The 17,755-nt window shown below is 41.2% G+C and overlaps 1 protein-coding gene across 1 annotated transcript in view; it reads left to right on the top strand.

Annotated features, from left to right (window-relative positions):
* The window catches only part of LOC131920854 (ATP-binding cassette sub-family G member 3-like), a 51,571-nt gene extending 34,047 nt beyond the window's left edge, over window positions 1–17,524 (top strand). The window contains exons 11-15 of the mRNA XM_059275314.1: window positions 4,820–4,944; window positions 7,341–7,495; window positions 12,574–12,663; window positions 14,603–14,688; window positions 17,336–17,524. Of these exons, the coding sequence (XP_059131297.1) occupies window positions 4,820–4,944; window positions 7,341–7,495; window positions 12,574–12,663; window positions 14,603–14,688; window positions 17,336–17,516 (637 nt within the window). The 3' untranslated portion in view covers window positions 17,517–17,524. The remainder of the gene's footprint in view (window positions 1–4,819; window positions 4,945–7,340; window positions 7,496–12,573; window positions 12,664–14,602; window positions 14,689–17,335) is intronic.
* The last annotated feature ends 231 nt before the right edge of the window (window positions 17,525–17,755 follow it).

The following is a 17,755-nucleotide window of genomic DNA, read 5'->3' as shown; positions in this document are numbered from 1 at the left end:
GCCAACGGCCAATCAGTGTTTTATTGATTAATTAGCAACACATTTGCCATACATCCCACAGCACTTCCACCTTTTTTTTTTTTTCAAAAAGGAAGGTTTTAACCTTAACAAAGTAAAATTACATATAATTTGGGAATTTGGGCGTAGCTTCTCTTACTACTTCCTGCTGGAAGGGGGTGCTGTATCTTATGGGGAAACAAAGAAAATTTTAGAATTATGTAATAGTCCATGAGGCTGTATCGTCTGAGCCAGATGCCTTCAAACCATTCTGGATGTTGGATCATCTGGGCCATGGTGTCATTGGAGACCTTCAGGGGGTCTTGGCTGGTCAAACCTGAAGTATCTTAATCTTGAACAAATCCATAGCCTCTGGCTTTCTGTGGAAACAAAAGAGACTCTTTTCCAAAGCAACATATCCTTATATCCAAATTTTGAAGTCAAGGTATCTTTAAAATATACATTTTGGCATAACTCAACAGCTTTTACAATCAAATGTTTTTCTGCAGTTAAAAATCCCAAAGACAACACAATCCAGATTCTCTGTGTAATAGTCATCTTCACATGGCTTATTTTTTATATTAATTTTACTGTCTCTTTAAAGACTTTATTTTTTAAAACTATGTATTTGTTTATATAACTGTATATATTCCTTTTTCTCTCTCTTTCAAGCCTATGTACATTTTTACACACATTGTAAACTATTACATCTGAATCTGTCTTATTGTGAATCTATTGCTTTAAACTGTAGCAGCTGTGGCTGCTGGCTCTGCCCACCTCAGCTTCCCAACATGGCTACGTTTACCACCAGCTCTGGGAGCTATCGTGGGTCTATGCTTTTATCCAAGCAGCTTGTAGTCCAGAAACCTCTTTTTTTTTTTTTGTTTTGTACTAGCAAAGTCTAAATCCACCATGCAGCTTAGTGTGCCACTTGCAGAGGCCTCATTTCCGTCCTACTGCAGATCAAGCACACGTGCTAGGAACCCGCCAATAGCTCAAACCAGCAGCTGCCGCTCATTTGAGAGAGACAATTAGGAAGCTGTTTTTAGCTCCGTTTTAGAATCTTTTTTCAGGTTTTAGGTGGAAACTCTTGCCCCACGTTGGGCGCCATTTGTAGCTTAAGTTTTCCTGCCTGGCCCACAGTCAGGATATATCTCTTTCACCTGCCAGTCCCACAGCCTCTCAGACCCGACCAAGTAAACACAGAGACTTATGTTGCTTTCAAACTGTATGGCCGTGGCAGGCTTCTTGCTAACTGTTCTTATAGCTTAAATTAATCCATTTCCTTTAGTCTATACCTTGCCACATGGCTCGTGGCTTACCGGCATCTTCACAAGCTGTTTCTCATCATGGCGACTGGCAGTGTCTCTCTGACTCAGCCTTCCACTTCCCAGCTTTATTCTCCTCCTTGCCCCGCCTATACTTCCTGCCTAGCCAACGGCCAATCAGTGTTTTATTGATTAATTAGCAACACATTTGCCATACATCCCACAGCAGTTTATGATTTGTTTCTGAGGTTGGAGGGATGTTAATCTGAGTATTCCATTGTTGTAACAGGTCTCGACAGGTTCACAGCTATGTTAGCCACATATGGTTTTAATTTTCCTCTCTGTCCTTCTGGACCTATACATTTGAGCCATCTTGCACTATGTTTTACTTGAGATAATGTTCCAATTCCTAACAGTTGAACATTTACCTCTTGAAGAGGCTAAGTTGGATGCCAAAATTCTGATGCAATCATGGTCACATCAGCACCTGTGTCTACCAGACCACACAACAAAACACCATTTATTCTTATTGTTAATTTTGGTCTTTGTTCATTTATAGATGTTTGCCAAAAATTTTTCTTTATGTTTTCTTCTGAATTTTCTGTTCTCTCTGTTTCATCATCGCGATCAGCCTGGTTTATTCCAATAGGCATTTGGTTATTTAATTGCTCTGTGTAGGGGTTTCCTCTATGACTGCAGGAAAGGTCTGAACTGGATTTGCTGTGGGGACCTGCCTGAGGCCCTTCTGGGAGTTTCCTGAAGACTGAGGCAAAGTATTACTTTGCCTGTCCCTTGTTGATCTACATTCATTGGTCCAGTGTTTTCCCTTACCACACCTTCTGCATACTCCAGAAGGAAGGGGCATTCTGTTGCCATTGTTCCTTGAAGAAATATTGTTTCTAGGAATGTACTGTTTATAGTCCCTTTTCAAATGTCCTTGCTTTCCACATCCAAAACATCTGACATTCCTCAAACCTCTTGAAATTGCTTCTCCTATCCACATAGCATCATGGTCATGAGCTTCAACAATAAACGCGTCTCTAATCCAATCTTCCAAGGGTGCAGATCTTGCCTTTAATGGTCTGATTATTCTCTTGCATGCTACATTCATGTTCTCAAAAGCAAAAAATTTGATTATTATCTGACTAGCTTCTGAATTCGGGACCATTTTCTTTACTGCTGAAGTCAGTCTTTGTAAGAAATCTGTGAAGGATTCTTTTGGGCCCTGTATAACTTTTGTAAATGTCTCAGTTTTCTTTCCTGGTTCCTCAACTCTGTCCCATGCATTCAAGGCTGCTATTCAACATAGAATTAGGGTTTGGATATCATATGAACATTGTGTTTGTACTGAAGCATATTGGCCTTCTCCAATAAGCTGATCCTGGGAGATTTGTATACCTTTAGCCCTCCATTGATTTTCTGTTTTTCGCTTCCTCTTTGAATCACACGCACCACTGCAGCTGTGCCCCAGGTTCCAGAACAGCATTTACCAGCTCTCGCCAGTCCTGTGGTATAATATTATTATTAGTTGACCAGGAGTGTAATATTTGCTTTACAAATGGGGAATGCATGCCATAAGATACTATTGCCTCCTTAAACCTTCGTAAATCTAAAATTTCAATTGGAGTACAAATATTTTGTGCATTCATTTGACCAGGTAGTTGCTGTATGGTTACCGGATAAATTAAGGGTGATTGTGTGAAAACAGGCTTTCTTTCTGTAACCTTATAATCTAATCCTGAAACAATTTCACTGTTAATTTCTTCTCCCTGAATCTGAATTTTTCTATAATTCATTTTAATAGGTTTAACAGGTTTTTCTAAAGCTTTTATCCTGGCACTTAAATTGACTATCTTTTTAAATAGTAAAATAAGGAGAAGGAAAGTAATAATGTGCATAACCCCAACAACATTGATCTTCTCATATAGTTGTTCCACTTTTAGACTGCCTAATATTTTATCAAACAAAGCCCAATTTTCTTCCAATGTACACATAATAACCATTTTTTTTAATGTGGAATTTTTTTCTTTTAAATAGTTTTTACCTTTAAAATATCTGATATCTTAATTGACTTACCAAGTCTGCATAGAACAGTAGAAATCTGAGGGAATTTCAAAAGAACTACCTAGCGTCCGAGGTGGGAATTCAGAGAGAGAGAGAGAGAGAGAGAGAGAGAGAGAGAGAGAGAGAAAGAAAGAGAAAGAAAGAAAGAAAGAAAGAAAGAAAGAAAGAAAGAAAGAAAGGAAGGAAGGAAGGGTAGCCACAAGTTCTGGCTAAAAGCTTAAATCTAGCCACGTGTTTCCGATTGAGCCAAGTCGAGCCTGGGCTCTGGCTTCCATAAGCTCTGACCACGTGCATTGGCGTTTTGGCCAAAAGCAGCTCTATCTGTGGTTGCAGTCGAGTGCAGCTGACTGGTATCTCTGGCAGGCCTGAGTTGTTCATAGCACCAGTTTTTTTTTTTTTTTTAAATCCGGCTGCAAGTAGCTCCAGCTGCGGGTAACCATGTGTAGCTACGGTCGGTCGGGTCTGGGGCCTAGGCCAAGCTAGGCCCAGGCAGGGAGCTGGGCCCGCCGGTTTTTAATGAATTCTTGCCACATGGGCACCAAATGTAGATGTAACAGTCTTATTAAATAAGAAACACAGAGCCAAATACAGAGTTAAAAGCCTAAGAGGTCAGAACAGTTACTAAGAGCTGAGACTAAAACTGCCTTCTGCCTACTTTAGTCCTGCCGCTGCCATCCTTCCCCTCAGAAAGAGACCTACTTCCTGTGAATCTGTCTTTTTATTGACTTTCTGTTCTGCCTTCTCATTAGTTGTAAACCCAACCACATAACCTCCTCATCACTGCCTGTCTATACAGACCACCAGGTCTTCTATGGTTGGTATTGAGATTAAAGGCGTGTGTCTTCATGCTGGCTGTATCCTTGAACACACAGAGATCTGCCTGTCATGTGATTGGGATTAAAGGTGTGCGCCACCACTGCCCGGCTCTTGCTATGGCTTGCTATTAGCTCTGACCCCTAGGCAACTTTATTTATTAACATACAAATAAAATCACATTTCAGTACAAATAAAATATCACCATATCTGTCCTAAAGTGAGAGTAGCTGGAGAGAAGGAGGTAGTGTCCTGAAGCTGCACTGTGACCTCAGAGTGACAGTGTCACCTTCATGAGAACTGGAAGGAGAGAAGTCCCCATGACCACTGTCTGAGGTGAGGTAGGAATGAGCTGCTCCTCAGGGAACCAGCTTCAGAGGGGCAGAGACTCTGAGGAGAGGCACATGGAGCTGCTTCCCTGGAGGGGCTGTTGTGTGACCAGAGTGGACAAAACAAGGGAGAGTTTCTGATGGGGAGAATCCTAGTGAGAATGTCATCAGGATGCTGGCCTAGGGATGCTGGTCCCTAAGATGGGGATGTGTATGGGAGTCAGCCTGGAACACAGGGGACACTGTCCTGTTAGGCTCCCTGTGGTAGCAGAAGTCAGCTTAGCCAGCATCTCACCTGTGTCTTCTGGACTAATCTAAGGATGTTTAACATTATATTTGTCTCTCCAGACATGAGCATACCAGTGGATACTACAGAGTGTCACCATATTTTCTTGGGAAATTGCTGGGTGAGCTGGTACCCAGGAGGTTTTTGACAAGTACTATATTTACTGTTATAGTATTCAGCATAGCAGGTAAGTGACAAAGCAAGAGAGTGTGTCTTTACTCTTAGGGGAGTGTGTTTTGGTTTGTACAACTGTGGCAAGTCTAAAGTAGAAAAGCATGAGTAGAAAAGCACGTCTCCACTGTGTGCCATCTAAAACAGGTGTTCAGTGTGAGGAAAGTCTCCAAGACTTGTTCACAAAATACTATAAGAGCTGTTTGTGAAACTGTGTTTTTACTAGAGATTCTGTGTATTATAATGAATGTAGACATAATGTACCCATTTGAGACAGTGCCAATGGAGCAAGATCAATTATTAGATGCCTATCCATAGGTATTGTAAAAGATTTATTTTTTCTTTACATTTTTGTCTCTGTGTGTGTGTGTGTGTGTGTGTGTGTGTGTGTGTGTGTGTGTGTACTAAGTGAATGCAGTGCCTGGGGAGGTCCAAAGAGGACATCAGACCCCCTTGAACTGCAGTTTCAGAATGTGAGCCACCATGTGGGTGCTGGGAATGGAATCCAGGGCTTTTACAATAACAGCACATGCTTCTAATCAGTGAGCCATGTCTCTAGCCCAGCTACATATTTTTCTTTGTGTTTCTGTATAAGTGACTCCATATGTAAACAAGATATAAAAATGTGGATAATATGTTATACAAATGTATGTGTGCAAAAGAACTTAAATGCATATAGTGTCTTGTGGTACCTAATCTGACAAAGAGAGATGATACTGAATTTGAGGTTTCTTGAAATTATATAATACAATTATTTGAAATATATGCATAGATTCATTTGTGTATTATGGTTAAGCTTCACCCTAGACTAATTGTTCAGAATTTCCATACTTTTTACACACACACATACTCACACTCACACACACATTCACACATACACGGACATGAACACACGTGGACACACAAACACAGACACATACACACATATACACTCACACACATACACACTCACACACACAGAGAAAGATAAGCATTGATAAAGCTTAGACTTTTTTATAAGACAATTCATTCAGAACCGGTCATTTAGACCATGGATTGGTTATGGGAAATGTACTTGTCCTGCAAGCCTGACAACCTGAATTTGATCCTCAGAATCCACAATGGAAGAGAGAATCACTGGAGAAATTTGTCCTTCAAATCCACATGTACACCATGATACATGCACACCATGGCACATGTACACCATGGCACATGTACACCATGGCACATGTACACCATAGTACATGTACATTATGATATATACACACTATGGTACATGGACATTATGATACATGCAGACCCATAATCATACATGCATTATACACACCATGATAATCATAACAATAACTTTTTAAATAATTAGGCATGGAACTCAGCTCCCAGACTCTAACTGTGTCCTTGTAATATTATAAAAACACAATACTCTGTATGACTCATAGCATTAGGTTGAGAAAGATTACAAATCAGCTTATGGAACCCATTGCCTTCCTGCATAGCAGTTACAAGGTGATTTCCTAGGGAAAACTAAAGTTGGAGGCACCCTCCTGTCCTCTAGATATTAAAACCACTGCAAGGTTGTTTAATCCTTGCCTGAGGTTTTTGTCCCGTGATGAAAATAACCAACTCAAGAGGAAAGGGTTTATTTCATCTTACAGTTCAATGTACTTCAAGAAGGGAAGTCAGGTCAGGAACTCAGGGCAGGAACATGGAGGCAGGAAATGAAGTAGGGGCCATGGAGGAGTCATGCTTACTGGCTTGTTCCCTATGATTTGTTCAGACTGCTTTCTTATAAAATCCAGGATCACTTGCGTAGGGATGGCATTATCCACATTTGTCTAAGCCGTAAATCGTTCTTCAGGAAAATGCCCCCACTGGCCTGACAACAGACCAGTCTAATACAAACAACTTCTTAGTTGAGCTTGCCTCTTCCCATATGACCCTAGCTTGTGTTAAATTGACAAAAACTAACCAGCATAGTCCTGATACCAGTTTCATTACTAGTGCAATTATAATAAACACAGGGTAATGTGGATGTGAACGTGTTCTATTGCTGATTCTCCTGTGAGAGAATTTGGTAACATTTTTATTAGTTGTGTTGTCTGTGGCTCTCCATGTCAGGATCTCATAAATTGTCCATAATTATATATAGAGGAGAACAGGTATTATATGGAAAGGTATTTTGTGGGAAATATAAAAATAAAGCCACATGATGGGGTTGGAGTGAGGCTCATTTGTTAAGAGTACTTGCTGCTTCTCTAAAGTCCCTCAAGTTTTTCCCCAGCATCCATATGATCAGATAGCAGTTGGAAACCCAGGGAAACTGGGTGACTGTGAAGCTGTTACTAGTTTTATTGGTTATTAAAGTATTGCTTTAAATATGTAAAATTCTCTTGATTTATGTAGATGAACTGACCCCACTTTTTTCTTTCTAAGGAGTAAACACAGATGTGAAGGATTTCTTTGCTATGTCATTTACCATCATGATGTTGGCTTATTCTGCCAGTTCCCTGTCACTGTCTATAGGGGCAGGGGAGAGAGCAGTGGCTGTACCAACACTGCTTATGACCATCTACTTTGTATGCATGCTGGTGAGTGTGAATTGTGTTTTTCTGAAAGGATAATTTTCCTTGTGTTCCTTCTTGAACATGTACATGCTTGACACATCAGTACTTGGGACATGAGGCCTTATGATAAAGCTTATTATGGTCTGTAGGAGAGAAGGAGCCACCTTTCCACCTAGGCTTTGTGGCTACTGCTCTGATGTCAGTTCTATGATGTGGTTAACATGCCCTTTCCAGTGAGCTCTTACCAGACATTTCTTAGAGTAATATTACAAACTATAATAACTTGGAACTTCAAGAAAGTGGTATGATTGGGTGATTCCCCCCACAACAAGACAGATTGCAGCCTTCCTTTCATGCTGGTGTGAGAGACTTGCCTGCTGTTTTAACCACAGCAAGGTGATTTGGTTTATTCGGTCATCTCTAATGGGAAAGGAAGGGTCATGATCTGCAGTTGGTTGTTTTTTTACTCTTACTCTTTGCTCTGTTGGTGGCCCACCATGCAGCTCCCAAATAAATCACACTGAATCTTATTATTACTTATAAATTCCCGGCCTTAGTTTGGCTTCTTTCTAGCCAGCTTTTCTTAATGTAATGATCTCACCTACTTTTTCTTTTGCCTCTGGGCTTTTTTCTTTTCTTCTGTGTATCTTACATTTACTCTTACTCTGTGACTGGCTGGATACATGGCCTCTAGAGTCCTCCTCTTCTCCTTTTCTTGCTCCTCCATCCTCTCAGATTTCTCCTCCCATTTATTCTCTCTGCCTGCCAGCCCCACCTCTCCTTTCTCCTGCTGTTCAGCTCTTAATTAGACCAATCATGTGTTTTAGACAGGCAAAGTATTACAGCTTCACAGTTAAACAAATGTAACTTAAAAGAATAAAACACATCTTTGTTCCACAGCATAAACAAGTATAACACACCTTAAAATAATATTCTACAACAATGGTCAATGTAAGTGCTCAACAGGAGGAGTGTATCTCAGGGCTTACTTGTATTCTGAAAAGTATTAAAAATAGTGGAAGATTCTAGACTCCTAAGTACTAATCAGTCTCCTGAATTAGCATACTTCTGCTTCTCTTTCTGTAATTGATTACCCCATCTTAGTCTTTCATACCCATAAAATATACATTATTGTAAATAAATCAACTGATAAATGGAGCCAGACCCACATTTCCCCCCAAAAGCATATCAAGTAAATAGAACAATTGATTTAGTGTGTTAGTATTCATATCCTTTCTGCTGGTACAAGAGCATACTGTAGCTTGGCAATGACAGATGCATGTCAGTAAGAACGAGCTAAGTTTTGTTTTTATTTCCTATATATATGGCCATATATGTATAGCCATCCAGTAATATAAATCTTCAATAAATCTGTTACTAATTAATTTTTGTTTGAGAGATTCTTAAACATACATAAGGTGTTTTGATAAAGTCCATGCCATTTTCTCCCTCCAAAATCCTTCCCTGTGGACTTTTGAATGAGAAATGTCCCTTAAGGCTCAGGGACTTGGAGACTTGGTTCACAGTTGGTGGTGCTGTTGGAGAAGTTCTGGAACCATTGGGAGGTAGAGATTTGATGGGGAAAGTCTGTCCCTGGGTGAGGGGAGGGGCTTGGGTGTTTATAGTCCTGTCCCCTTCCTGTTCCCTCCTGCTTTGCACTGTCAATGAAGATTTGAACATTCAGCTTCCTCTCCCACTTCCTAGCCCGCTGCCTGCTGCCATGCCTGCCTGCCAAGATGGCCTCTTCTCACTCTGGAAAACTTAGGCCAAAGGAACTCTCTCTTCTACAAGTTTCCTGATCATGGTGTTGTGTCACAGCAACAGGAAAGTGACAGCTGCATTTCCTGTCACTCTCTCCATTCTCCCCTCCCTGTCTTATGCTTTGTTCTGCTTTCTGTAAACCCCTGGGTCTACCTAGCACTGCTCATATGTGCCGGTGTTTAGGGTCATCTACTGCAGCATGGGAAGGCTCTCAGGGGCCATATCCTTAAAGAAAATTGGCTCCACCTCCCAGCAGCCATCAACTGCCAGTAGCTCCTCAGGTGGGTGTCAGAGGTCATATCCGCCTCTCCCCTCCATGCAGGGATCTTCTCTGTCTTGATCTTGTACAGGTGTTCCCATGTTGTCACACTGCACTGCATTCCTATGTGTCACTGCCCAATAGTGACAGGAGAACCCTGTTTTGTTGTAGTTGTCCACAGCCTCTGGCTCTTACAATCCCTCTACCCTCTTACATCCTGATCCTTGATCCTTGGGAGGAGGGGTGTGATACACAGATGTCCCATTCAGGGCTGGATCCTCTGTAGTCTCTCTTCTCTGTATGTTGACCTGTGGTGGGTCTGTGTTAATCACCGTCTCCTGCAAAAGGAAGCTTCTCTGTTGAAGGTCTGAGATGTCCTAATCTATGGGTGTCACAACTCATTAGAAGAAAGTTTAATACCACATCCATTCAGAAGAACAACAGTAAATTCTTCTCTGGGCCCTGTGACCCCACAAGCCACAGCATCAGAAATGATTTCCATCTTGTAGAGCAGGCCATGAATACAATCAGAACATGAATGGTCGGTCACTGCCATTGTTGTAGTCTGTCCAGTGTTCACCTTGTATTGCTTTCACCTCAAGAGAAAGAAAAGCAGAAAACATCCAGGTAGGATGGTCAGTGTCCTTGAGCATAGTTGTATCTTCACCCCATGTCTCCTGGAATCCTCTCCCACATATTTCAGCATTTCTAGCTCACTGCCCATAGTTAAAGCACCCAATAAAGTTGTAAGTCACTACATACAGGAGACAAAGAAAAATTGATGGAGTGTTCTGCCCTATCATATTAAGGATTGGACTCACAGCACTGTGCAAGCCTGCTGACCTGGGTTGTAGACTACAGACTTCCTTTTTGTAAAGGCCTAAAAACCTGTAACATTCCTGGGCATTCCTTTTGGGGTACGGTGATGGTGTTTTCACCTCCCTCATTGCTGGGTTGCTGGACTCCCAGGGCTTGGGGCAGTAGACAAACATGGTACTGTGGACCAGTCGATCGGTAGGAGATGGGCTCTGCTGCCATCCCAGAACAGGGACCCCACAGCACAGAGGAAAGAACAAGGCCTAGGATCCATGTCAAGGAGTTCTCCCCTTGTTGATTCCTGTCCTTCTAACCCAGAGTATAGAAAGGAAACTAGTTACCTTCCAGAGCCCAGAACTGCCTGAGCATTGTTATAGAAGATTTAAAAAAGTGAAATGCGGTTTACAGTGACTCCAGTGCATTGGGTGGAGGGTTAAAAAGGATTGAATGTGTACATATAAATAAGGTGGACAGAGCCTGTGTGACCCTTCCCATTTTCCCTTCTCATGAGTGATTATATATTTAAGGGGGAGAATGTGGGTGCACAGTAGAGAAGTTTGAAGAGGTGGGACACTTTACACTGAAGTACAAGGCTGCTGACATCATTGCCCAGGGAAATACACAATCTCAACACAAGGAAAACCTTTAAAATTTGTATTTAAAAGTCTTGTTTATTATTTTTTAACATGAGCCTTTCTAACAAATCATTTTCATGTGCGTCTAATTTTACCCTTTCCTAAAAAAAACAAAACAAATAAACAGAACACTTTCTCTGATGGGCAAGTACATGTGTCCCAAATTGTCTCCTTTGGTTCATCCAGGCAGTCTTTAAAATTAATTCTCAAAAGTAACCTAACAATACCTCATTACCTAAAAGATATGTTGGTGGAGTTCACTTTGTTTTTACTTTTGATAATGTGCTTATAAAACTGATATAGAGAATTGAATACTCTGGTGAACTGTATTAACTGCACAGCGCATGTGCCCAAGGAGTGATTGCTATAATTGTGTGGCAGGACATCCCCAGGATCAAGTATCCTTTTCCTTTGATTGGGACCCTGGTTCTACCAGAGCAAATGGCATGTTGTCCTCTTTATGAGAGAGGGACACATGGGGTGGTAAAATTTGCCACAGTCTGTTGCTCTTGTTCCCAGATGTGCAGACAGGCCCACAGAATGCCTCTTATCAATAGAGAAGATGAATTATTCCTCACACAATACAGGGATGGATTATTTCACCAGTGGGTGGTGATACCTCTGTCAGTTTTATTGTTATTGTTCAAGATTGTCCCCCTAACCTTGGTCTTTTTTATTTCCATGTATAACTTTATATTATTTTTTTCAGTTTCTGTGAATTGCATTGAAATTATGATGGGGATTACATTGACTCTATTGATTGCTTTTGGTAGGATGGATATTATAATTTTTATCCTATGAATCTATAAACATGAGAGGTCTGTCTATCTTGTATTTTTCTCAATTTTTTCAGTGTCTTAAACTTTTTATTGTACAAGTATTTCATTTGTTTAGATTTATTCCAAGATTCCCCACCCATCCACTCATTCCCTTTTTCTGAGGATTTTGTGAATGAGACTATTACCCTCATTTTTTCCCATTATATTTGTAATTTGTACTTAGAAAAGCTCCTGACTTTTCTATGTTTGTCATGGTGTTTTATCACAGCCACAGGAGAGGAACTAAGACAACTGGTTATTGTATAAAGTTTCTATGTGGGACTTTAAAACTAGTTATGAAGCCCATTGTTGCATTTTCTATAGAGCATTTGTTCAGGTGCAGTCTGAATGCACACACACAGTTGTTGTTTTGCATATCCTACTGTACATTAGACTAGATAGGGCAAGTTTTAGGTGAACTTCAGAGCTGTCTCTTGTTCATCCTTGTTCATCATTCATAATATCTATATAAATTAGATATTACAAGGAATCTAAAAAGAATTTTAAATATGGGATGAGGGTATTTAAAGTTTAAAGAATATTTATAGCTTGCAGGCCATTTTAAAGATGAAACAATATCTATAGGATTTGACTTCTGCAGAGCTGGAGGGCAAGTCCTTATTTTAAAAACCATGAAGAGCCTTGGCTTTGCAAAGAGTGAAGAATTCTGTTTAGAGTTAACTGAAAGAATGTTTTAAAGAGCTGGTCTGAGCAGAAATGGTCAGAAGGATGAAGGAGTCTTGAAGAGGGAGCATCTTGCCTAGAATTCTTAGTCAATAGACTGGATTGAATTCATGGTTCTGTTCTTTGTAGTATATCTCAGGTCTATCACTACAATACACTGACTTCATGCAAGACCCTGGATGGATTCAGTACTTCAACATTCCTCATTATGGATATACAGTAAGTTGTCCTGTCTGTCACTGTCCTTGGGGTCTCCAACTGTAGCAACTGAAATGAATCTCAACCAAGTACTTCCCCCACCTGTAATTTCTAACCAGCTGCTCCCCAGGATTTTCCTTCCAGGAGCAAAAGATGAGAACTTTCCTGTTAATTCTAGCCAAAGGTCAGTGAGTCATCTGGGGTTTTCCCCAGTCACATTTTTTTAAGCACACACACACACACACACACACACACACACACACACACACACACACCATGTATTTTTATCATAATGATCCCCATTCCTTGAAGGCAACTCCTTCCAAATCTCTCTCACCTTCCACTCCCTCCCAACTTCATGTCTCTCTCTTTTTTTTTTTTTTTTTTTTTTTTTTTTTTTTTTTTTTTGTAGATACTATCAAAGTCCAACTTGGTGAACCAGTGAGTTTCATTAGGATTACTTACAAGAGCACTAATGACTCACACACAGCTGCATCACCAAAAGCCCACCCCTAGCATGAGTGACAGCTCTCAGAAACTGGAAACCTGGAGCACACTGCACAGCTTGCTAACATACTGGAGACTAGTTCTGCCAGGCAGCTCAGCTGACCAGAGCCTCTCCCACAGCTTGTCATATTTAACAGAGTCTCTCAGCCATCCTTACTACTTAGGTAGGCTTGGGACAGGAGAGGCCTGGTCAGTCTGCTCAGTTTCAGGGACTTCCTGAAGCTGTTTTGAGTTGTTTACTTTCAGAGTTTAAGGAGGTTCCCTGCAAGATGGTCTGTTTGGCTTCCCTTAGCATGCCTGTTGTTTTACCTCCCTTGGACACCTTGGTGCAGGGGGAGGGGCCTGGACCTGACTCAGCTGAATGTGCCAGACCCTGCTGACTCCCCAATGGGAGAACTTGCCTTGGAGGAGGTGGGAACGGGGGGGTGGGTTATAGCGGACGGCAGGGGTGAGAGGAGGGAGGAGAGGGGAATCTGAGGTAGGCATGTAAAATGAAAATCTCTTAATAATAGAAATCTCTTAATAATAAAAAAAGGAAAAAAAAAGAAAAATCAAGGACATTAAATTAAGACTATTACCTGAAAGTTATGTATGTTCACAAGCTTAAAAATAAAAACAAAAAAATATGATTAAAAACAAAAAGATACAGTGTGAAATGGGCCCCAGTCACATGTTGTTTAAGGGAAATCAAGAGTGAGAAAAATCCCAGAGTAAAGAGGAAAGATAGATGATATGATGAAAAGCAAACAGTTGTGATTATACCCAAAAAGGAAATAATGAAAAGATCAGGGACTAAGATAAATAGTTTATATCAAGAAATTAAAAGAAATGGAAATCATGTGATATCATAGTCATATTGGCTTGCCAAGCTTTTACTGCAGTTAAAGTGTGTCTTAACAGACTTTCTTACTCTCATAATCACAACTGGTTTTGATGAAAAGAAGCAAGAAATATTGTTACTATAAATCAATAGTATTGTTTTAATTACAGTGTTTACATGGTTATGGGCTGGGCCGAGAAGGAGGTGCCTGAGGTAATCTGGTTAGAGAGTCCACCTCTTAGTAGTTGGGAAGAACCATCATTTCAATCCTAAACCTCCTGAGTGTGAGGGAGGGATACTGCTTTGCTGGGCAGAATGAACTTGATAGGGTTTTGTTTGTTTAAAGTATTTTTGGAAATAGGCAGGTGGTGGTGGTACACACCTTTAATCCCAGCACTCGGGAGGCAGAGCCAGGCAGATCTCTGTGGGTTTGAAGTGAGCCTGGTCTGCAGAGAGAGATCCAGGACAGGCACCAAAACTACACAGAGAGACCCTGTCTTGCAAACAACAACAACATTTTTTTTTTTTTGAAATTGCAGTCAAGATTGAACTTGAAGTTATAGCTGTGTTTAATTTTTGGAAACTTATATAAATTAAACTATTTCCCTCTCCCTATTCCTGTTTTTGTTACAGGCTTTGCAGCACAATGAATTCCTGGGACAAAACTTCTGTCCAGAACATAACACAGCAGAAATCAGTAAATGTCAGAACTATATAATGTAAGCTTGAGTTCAGTGTCACAATGGGGACACAGAATGCTCCTGAACTTGGAGGGGAAACTCATCCTTTCAGGATTAACACTGTCCTCTGCCAGTTACCCAGAGAGAATCATTGTACCCAGTGCACATGTGGATGTGTTTTGATCCTACTGCTCCTTGGTGTAGATAATGCTTTAAAAATGGTTTTGGTGTCTTGATTGTGGACTTGAGTTCCTTGTTTCAGAACATTTGAGTTTGACATAGTCTGCTCTGATAGTCTGGGAAGGACATAAGTTTCTACATGTATAGATCATGGTACCTGTGAGCAGAGCCTGAGAATGTCAGGGCAACAAGGCTAAAATGAGTAAGCTTTGCCTTTGCCTGACAGATTTCAGAGTCTTTCCTCTGCCTCACACTCTGGAAGAATTTAGAAAGTCAAAGGATGGTACGTGTATGTGTGTGTGTGTGTGTGTGTGTGTGTGTGTGTGTGTGTGTGTGTGTATGCATGTGTATGTAGGATATAGGTAAAATCTCCTATCAGAAGACTTGTCCTGCAATGAAAAACACACGTTTTACTGTGTTGAGAAGGAAATATCATTTTTGTCTAATGCCAGGAAAATACCTTTGCTTTCTATGTTTTTTCTCTTTGATTTGATTTTGATATATAAATTGGAGAGTAATATGATGATATATTAAATTTCCCATGAATGCTCAAAATAATAATGACTAACAGTAACACAAATTATGTTTGAATTACTGATAAGAAAACAAGTATGGGGGGATATTGTATTTCCTACATCTCCTTTCTCCTGGTTTGGTCTGGTCTCTTTCTAATACAAATTCCTTACTGGTTAATGGTCAGGAGGACTTAGATGTATAAAGTGAAACCAGAAGAGGGCTGTCCACAGACCTCATGTTCACGAAAGGATTGTCTTTACAAGAGGAAGAAGAAATCTGTCCTGTCTGTAGATTTGGGAACTTTTAAATCCTAAGAGATACACAGAGATGGAGACACACAGGGATGGAGACACACAGGGATGGAGACACACAGAGATGGAGACACACAGAGATGGAGACACACAGGAATGGAGACACACAGAGATGGAGACAAACAGAGATGGAGACACACACAGGGATGGAGACACACAGGGATGGAGACACACAGGGATGGAGACACACAGGGATGGAGACACACAGGGATGGAGACACACAGGGATGGAGACAAACAGAGATGGAGACACAGGGATGGAGACACACAGGGATGGAGACACACAGAGATGGAGACACACAGAGATGGAGACACACAGATATGGAGACACACAGGGATGGAGACACACAGGGATGGAGACACACAGGGATGGAGACACACAGGGATGGAGACAGACACACAGGGATGGAGACAAACAGAGATGGAGACACAGGGATGGAGACACACAGGGATGGAGACACACAGGGATGGAGACACACAGAGATGGAGACACACAGAGATGGAGACACACAGGAATGGAGACACACAGATATGGAGACAAACAGGGATGGAGACACACAGGGATGGAAGCACACAGGGATGGAGACACACAGGGATGGAGACACACAGGGATGGAGACACACAGGGATGGAGACACACAGGGATGGAGACAGACACACAGGGATGGAGACAAACAGAGATGGAGACACAGGGATGGAGACACACAGGGATGGAGACAGACACACAGGGATGGAGACACACAGAGATGGAGACACACAGAGATGGAGACACACAGGAATGGAGACACACAGAGATGGAGACACACAGAGATGGAGACACACACAGGGATGGAGACACACAGGGATGGAGACACACAGGGATGGAGACACACAGGGATGGAAGCACACAGGGATGGAGACAAACAGAGATGGAGACACAGGGATGGAGACACACAGGGATGGAAGCACACAGGTAGTAATTGTATATTCAGAACTTTTAGCAGCAGCTGCTTTTCTAACCTGTCAGGGCCCCTGCTGTGCTCCAGCTGCTACCCAGGCTCTGTCTGTAGCCATGGGCTGCTGGGGATGTTTCATAGATGAGCATCTGTGATTGCCATTGTTGTCTTGGAACAGGAGCTGACAGGAATTGACTGACTCCTGTCAGGAACCCTTAGTCTCTCTGGTCCTCGGTCTAGAATTTGATGCTGTGTTTATTGCATGAATGTCTACTGAGTCAGCAGAATTGCACAAAGCTTTGATCTCTTAGAGTGTCTGTGTGTCATTAGGAAGCTGAGGTTTTTCACTTCAGGAGAAAGAAGTCCTTTATCCACGCCTTTGCCCTTTGAGGAGAGGGCAGCATTGTAGATTTAGAAATGAATGACACAGTGAAGACTACAAAGTTGGATCTTAGTGTGACTCTCTAAACTGGGCCTAGTTTACTGAGCCTACTTCCTTTATGCTTTTAAATAGATGTGATAGCTATGCCTCTTTGGATGGTTTTTGAAATTAACTAAGGGACCTGATTCAAGTAGTTTATATTGACATAATATACAACAAAGTTGTAAGTACAACCTTACTACTACCAATTAAATATAAAGATGAAATTTTTAATGATGTGTTGAATCTATGAGTTCTTAAAAGGGAGGAACAGTGAATGTACTGAATAAACTTTGACATTATTTTTATGTGTGTTGAATTACAGATGTACCGGTGAAGAATTCTTGACAATCCAGGGCATCAATCTCTCATCATGGGGCTTCTGGAAGAATCACGTGGCCTTAGCTTGTATAATGATTATCTTCTTATCAATTACCTATGTGCAGCTATTATCGCTTGAGAAAAAGAGATGTTTTAAAATCACCCTTCCACTTTCTTTGAATTAGACTGACATTAAAAGAAATTAAAACTTTACCTGTCAGTGGCCATGTCAGTGGAGCAGCAGGTAGCATTTGGATTTCAGGAGTTCAGTCACCAGAGTGCAAGGCAATGGTGGGTGAATCCTGGATAGGCAAGACCGGAGAACTTGAGTTTTAAATGTCTCTTGCTAGTGCTGTGCCATTACATGTTTGCCAATGCCACTTTTCTCTGGTATCTGGCATGGTATGAATGGGTGTGGGGGATT

This window comes from Peromyscus eremicus, chromosome 10, assembly GCF_949786415.1.
Source record: "Peromyscus eremicus chromosome 10, PerEre_H2_v1, whole genome shotgun sequence".
NCBI lineage: Eukaryota > Metazoa > Chordata > Mammalia > Rodentia > Cricetidae > Peromyscus > Peromyscus eremicus.
Note: the sequence above shows the minus strand (reverse complement) of the source record. Positions and strands in the feature narration are given on the sequence as shown.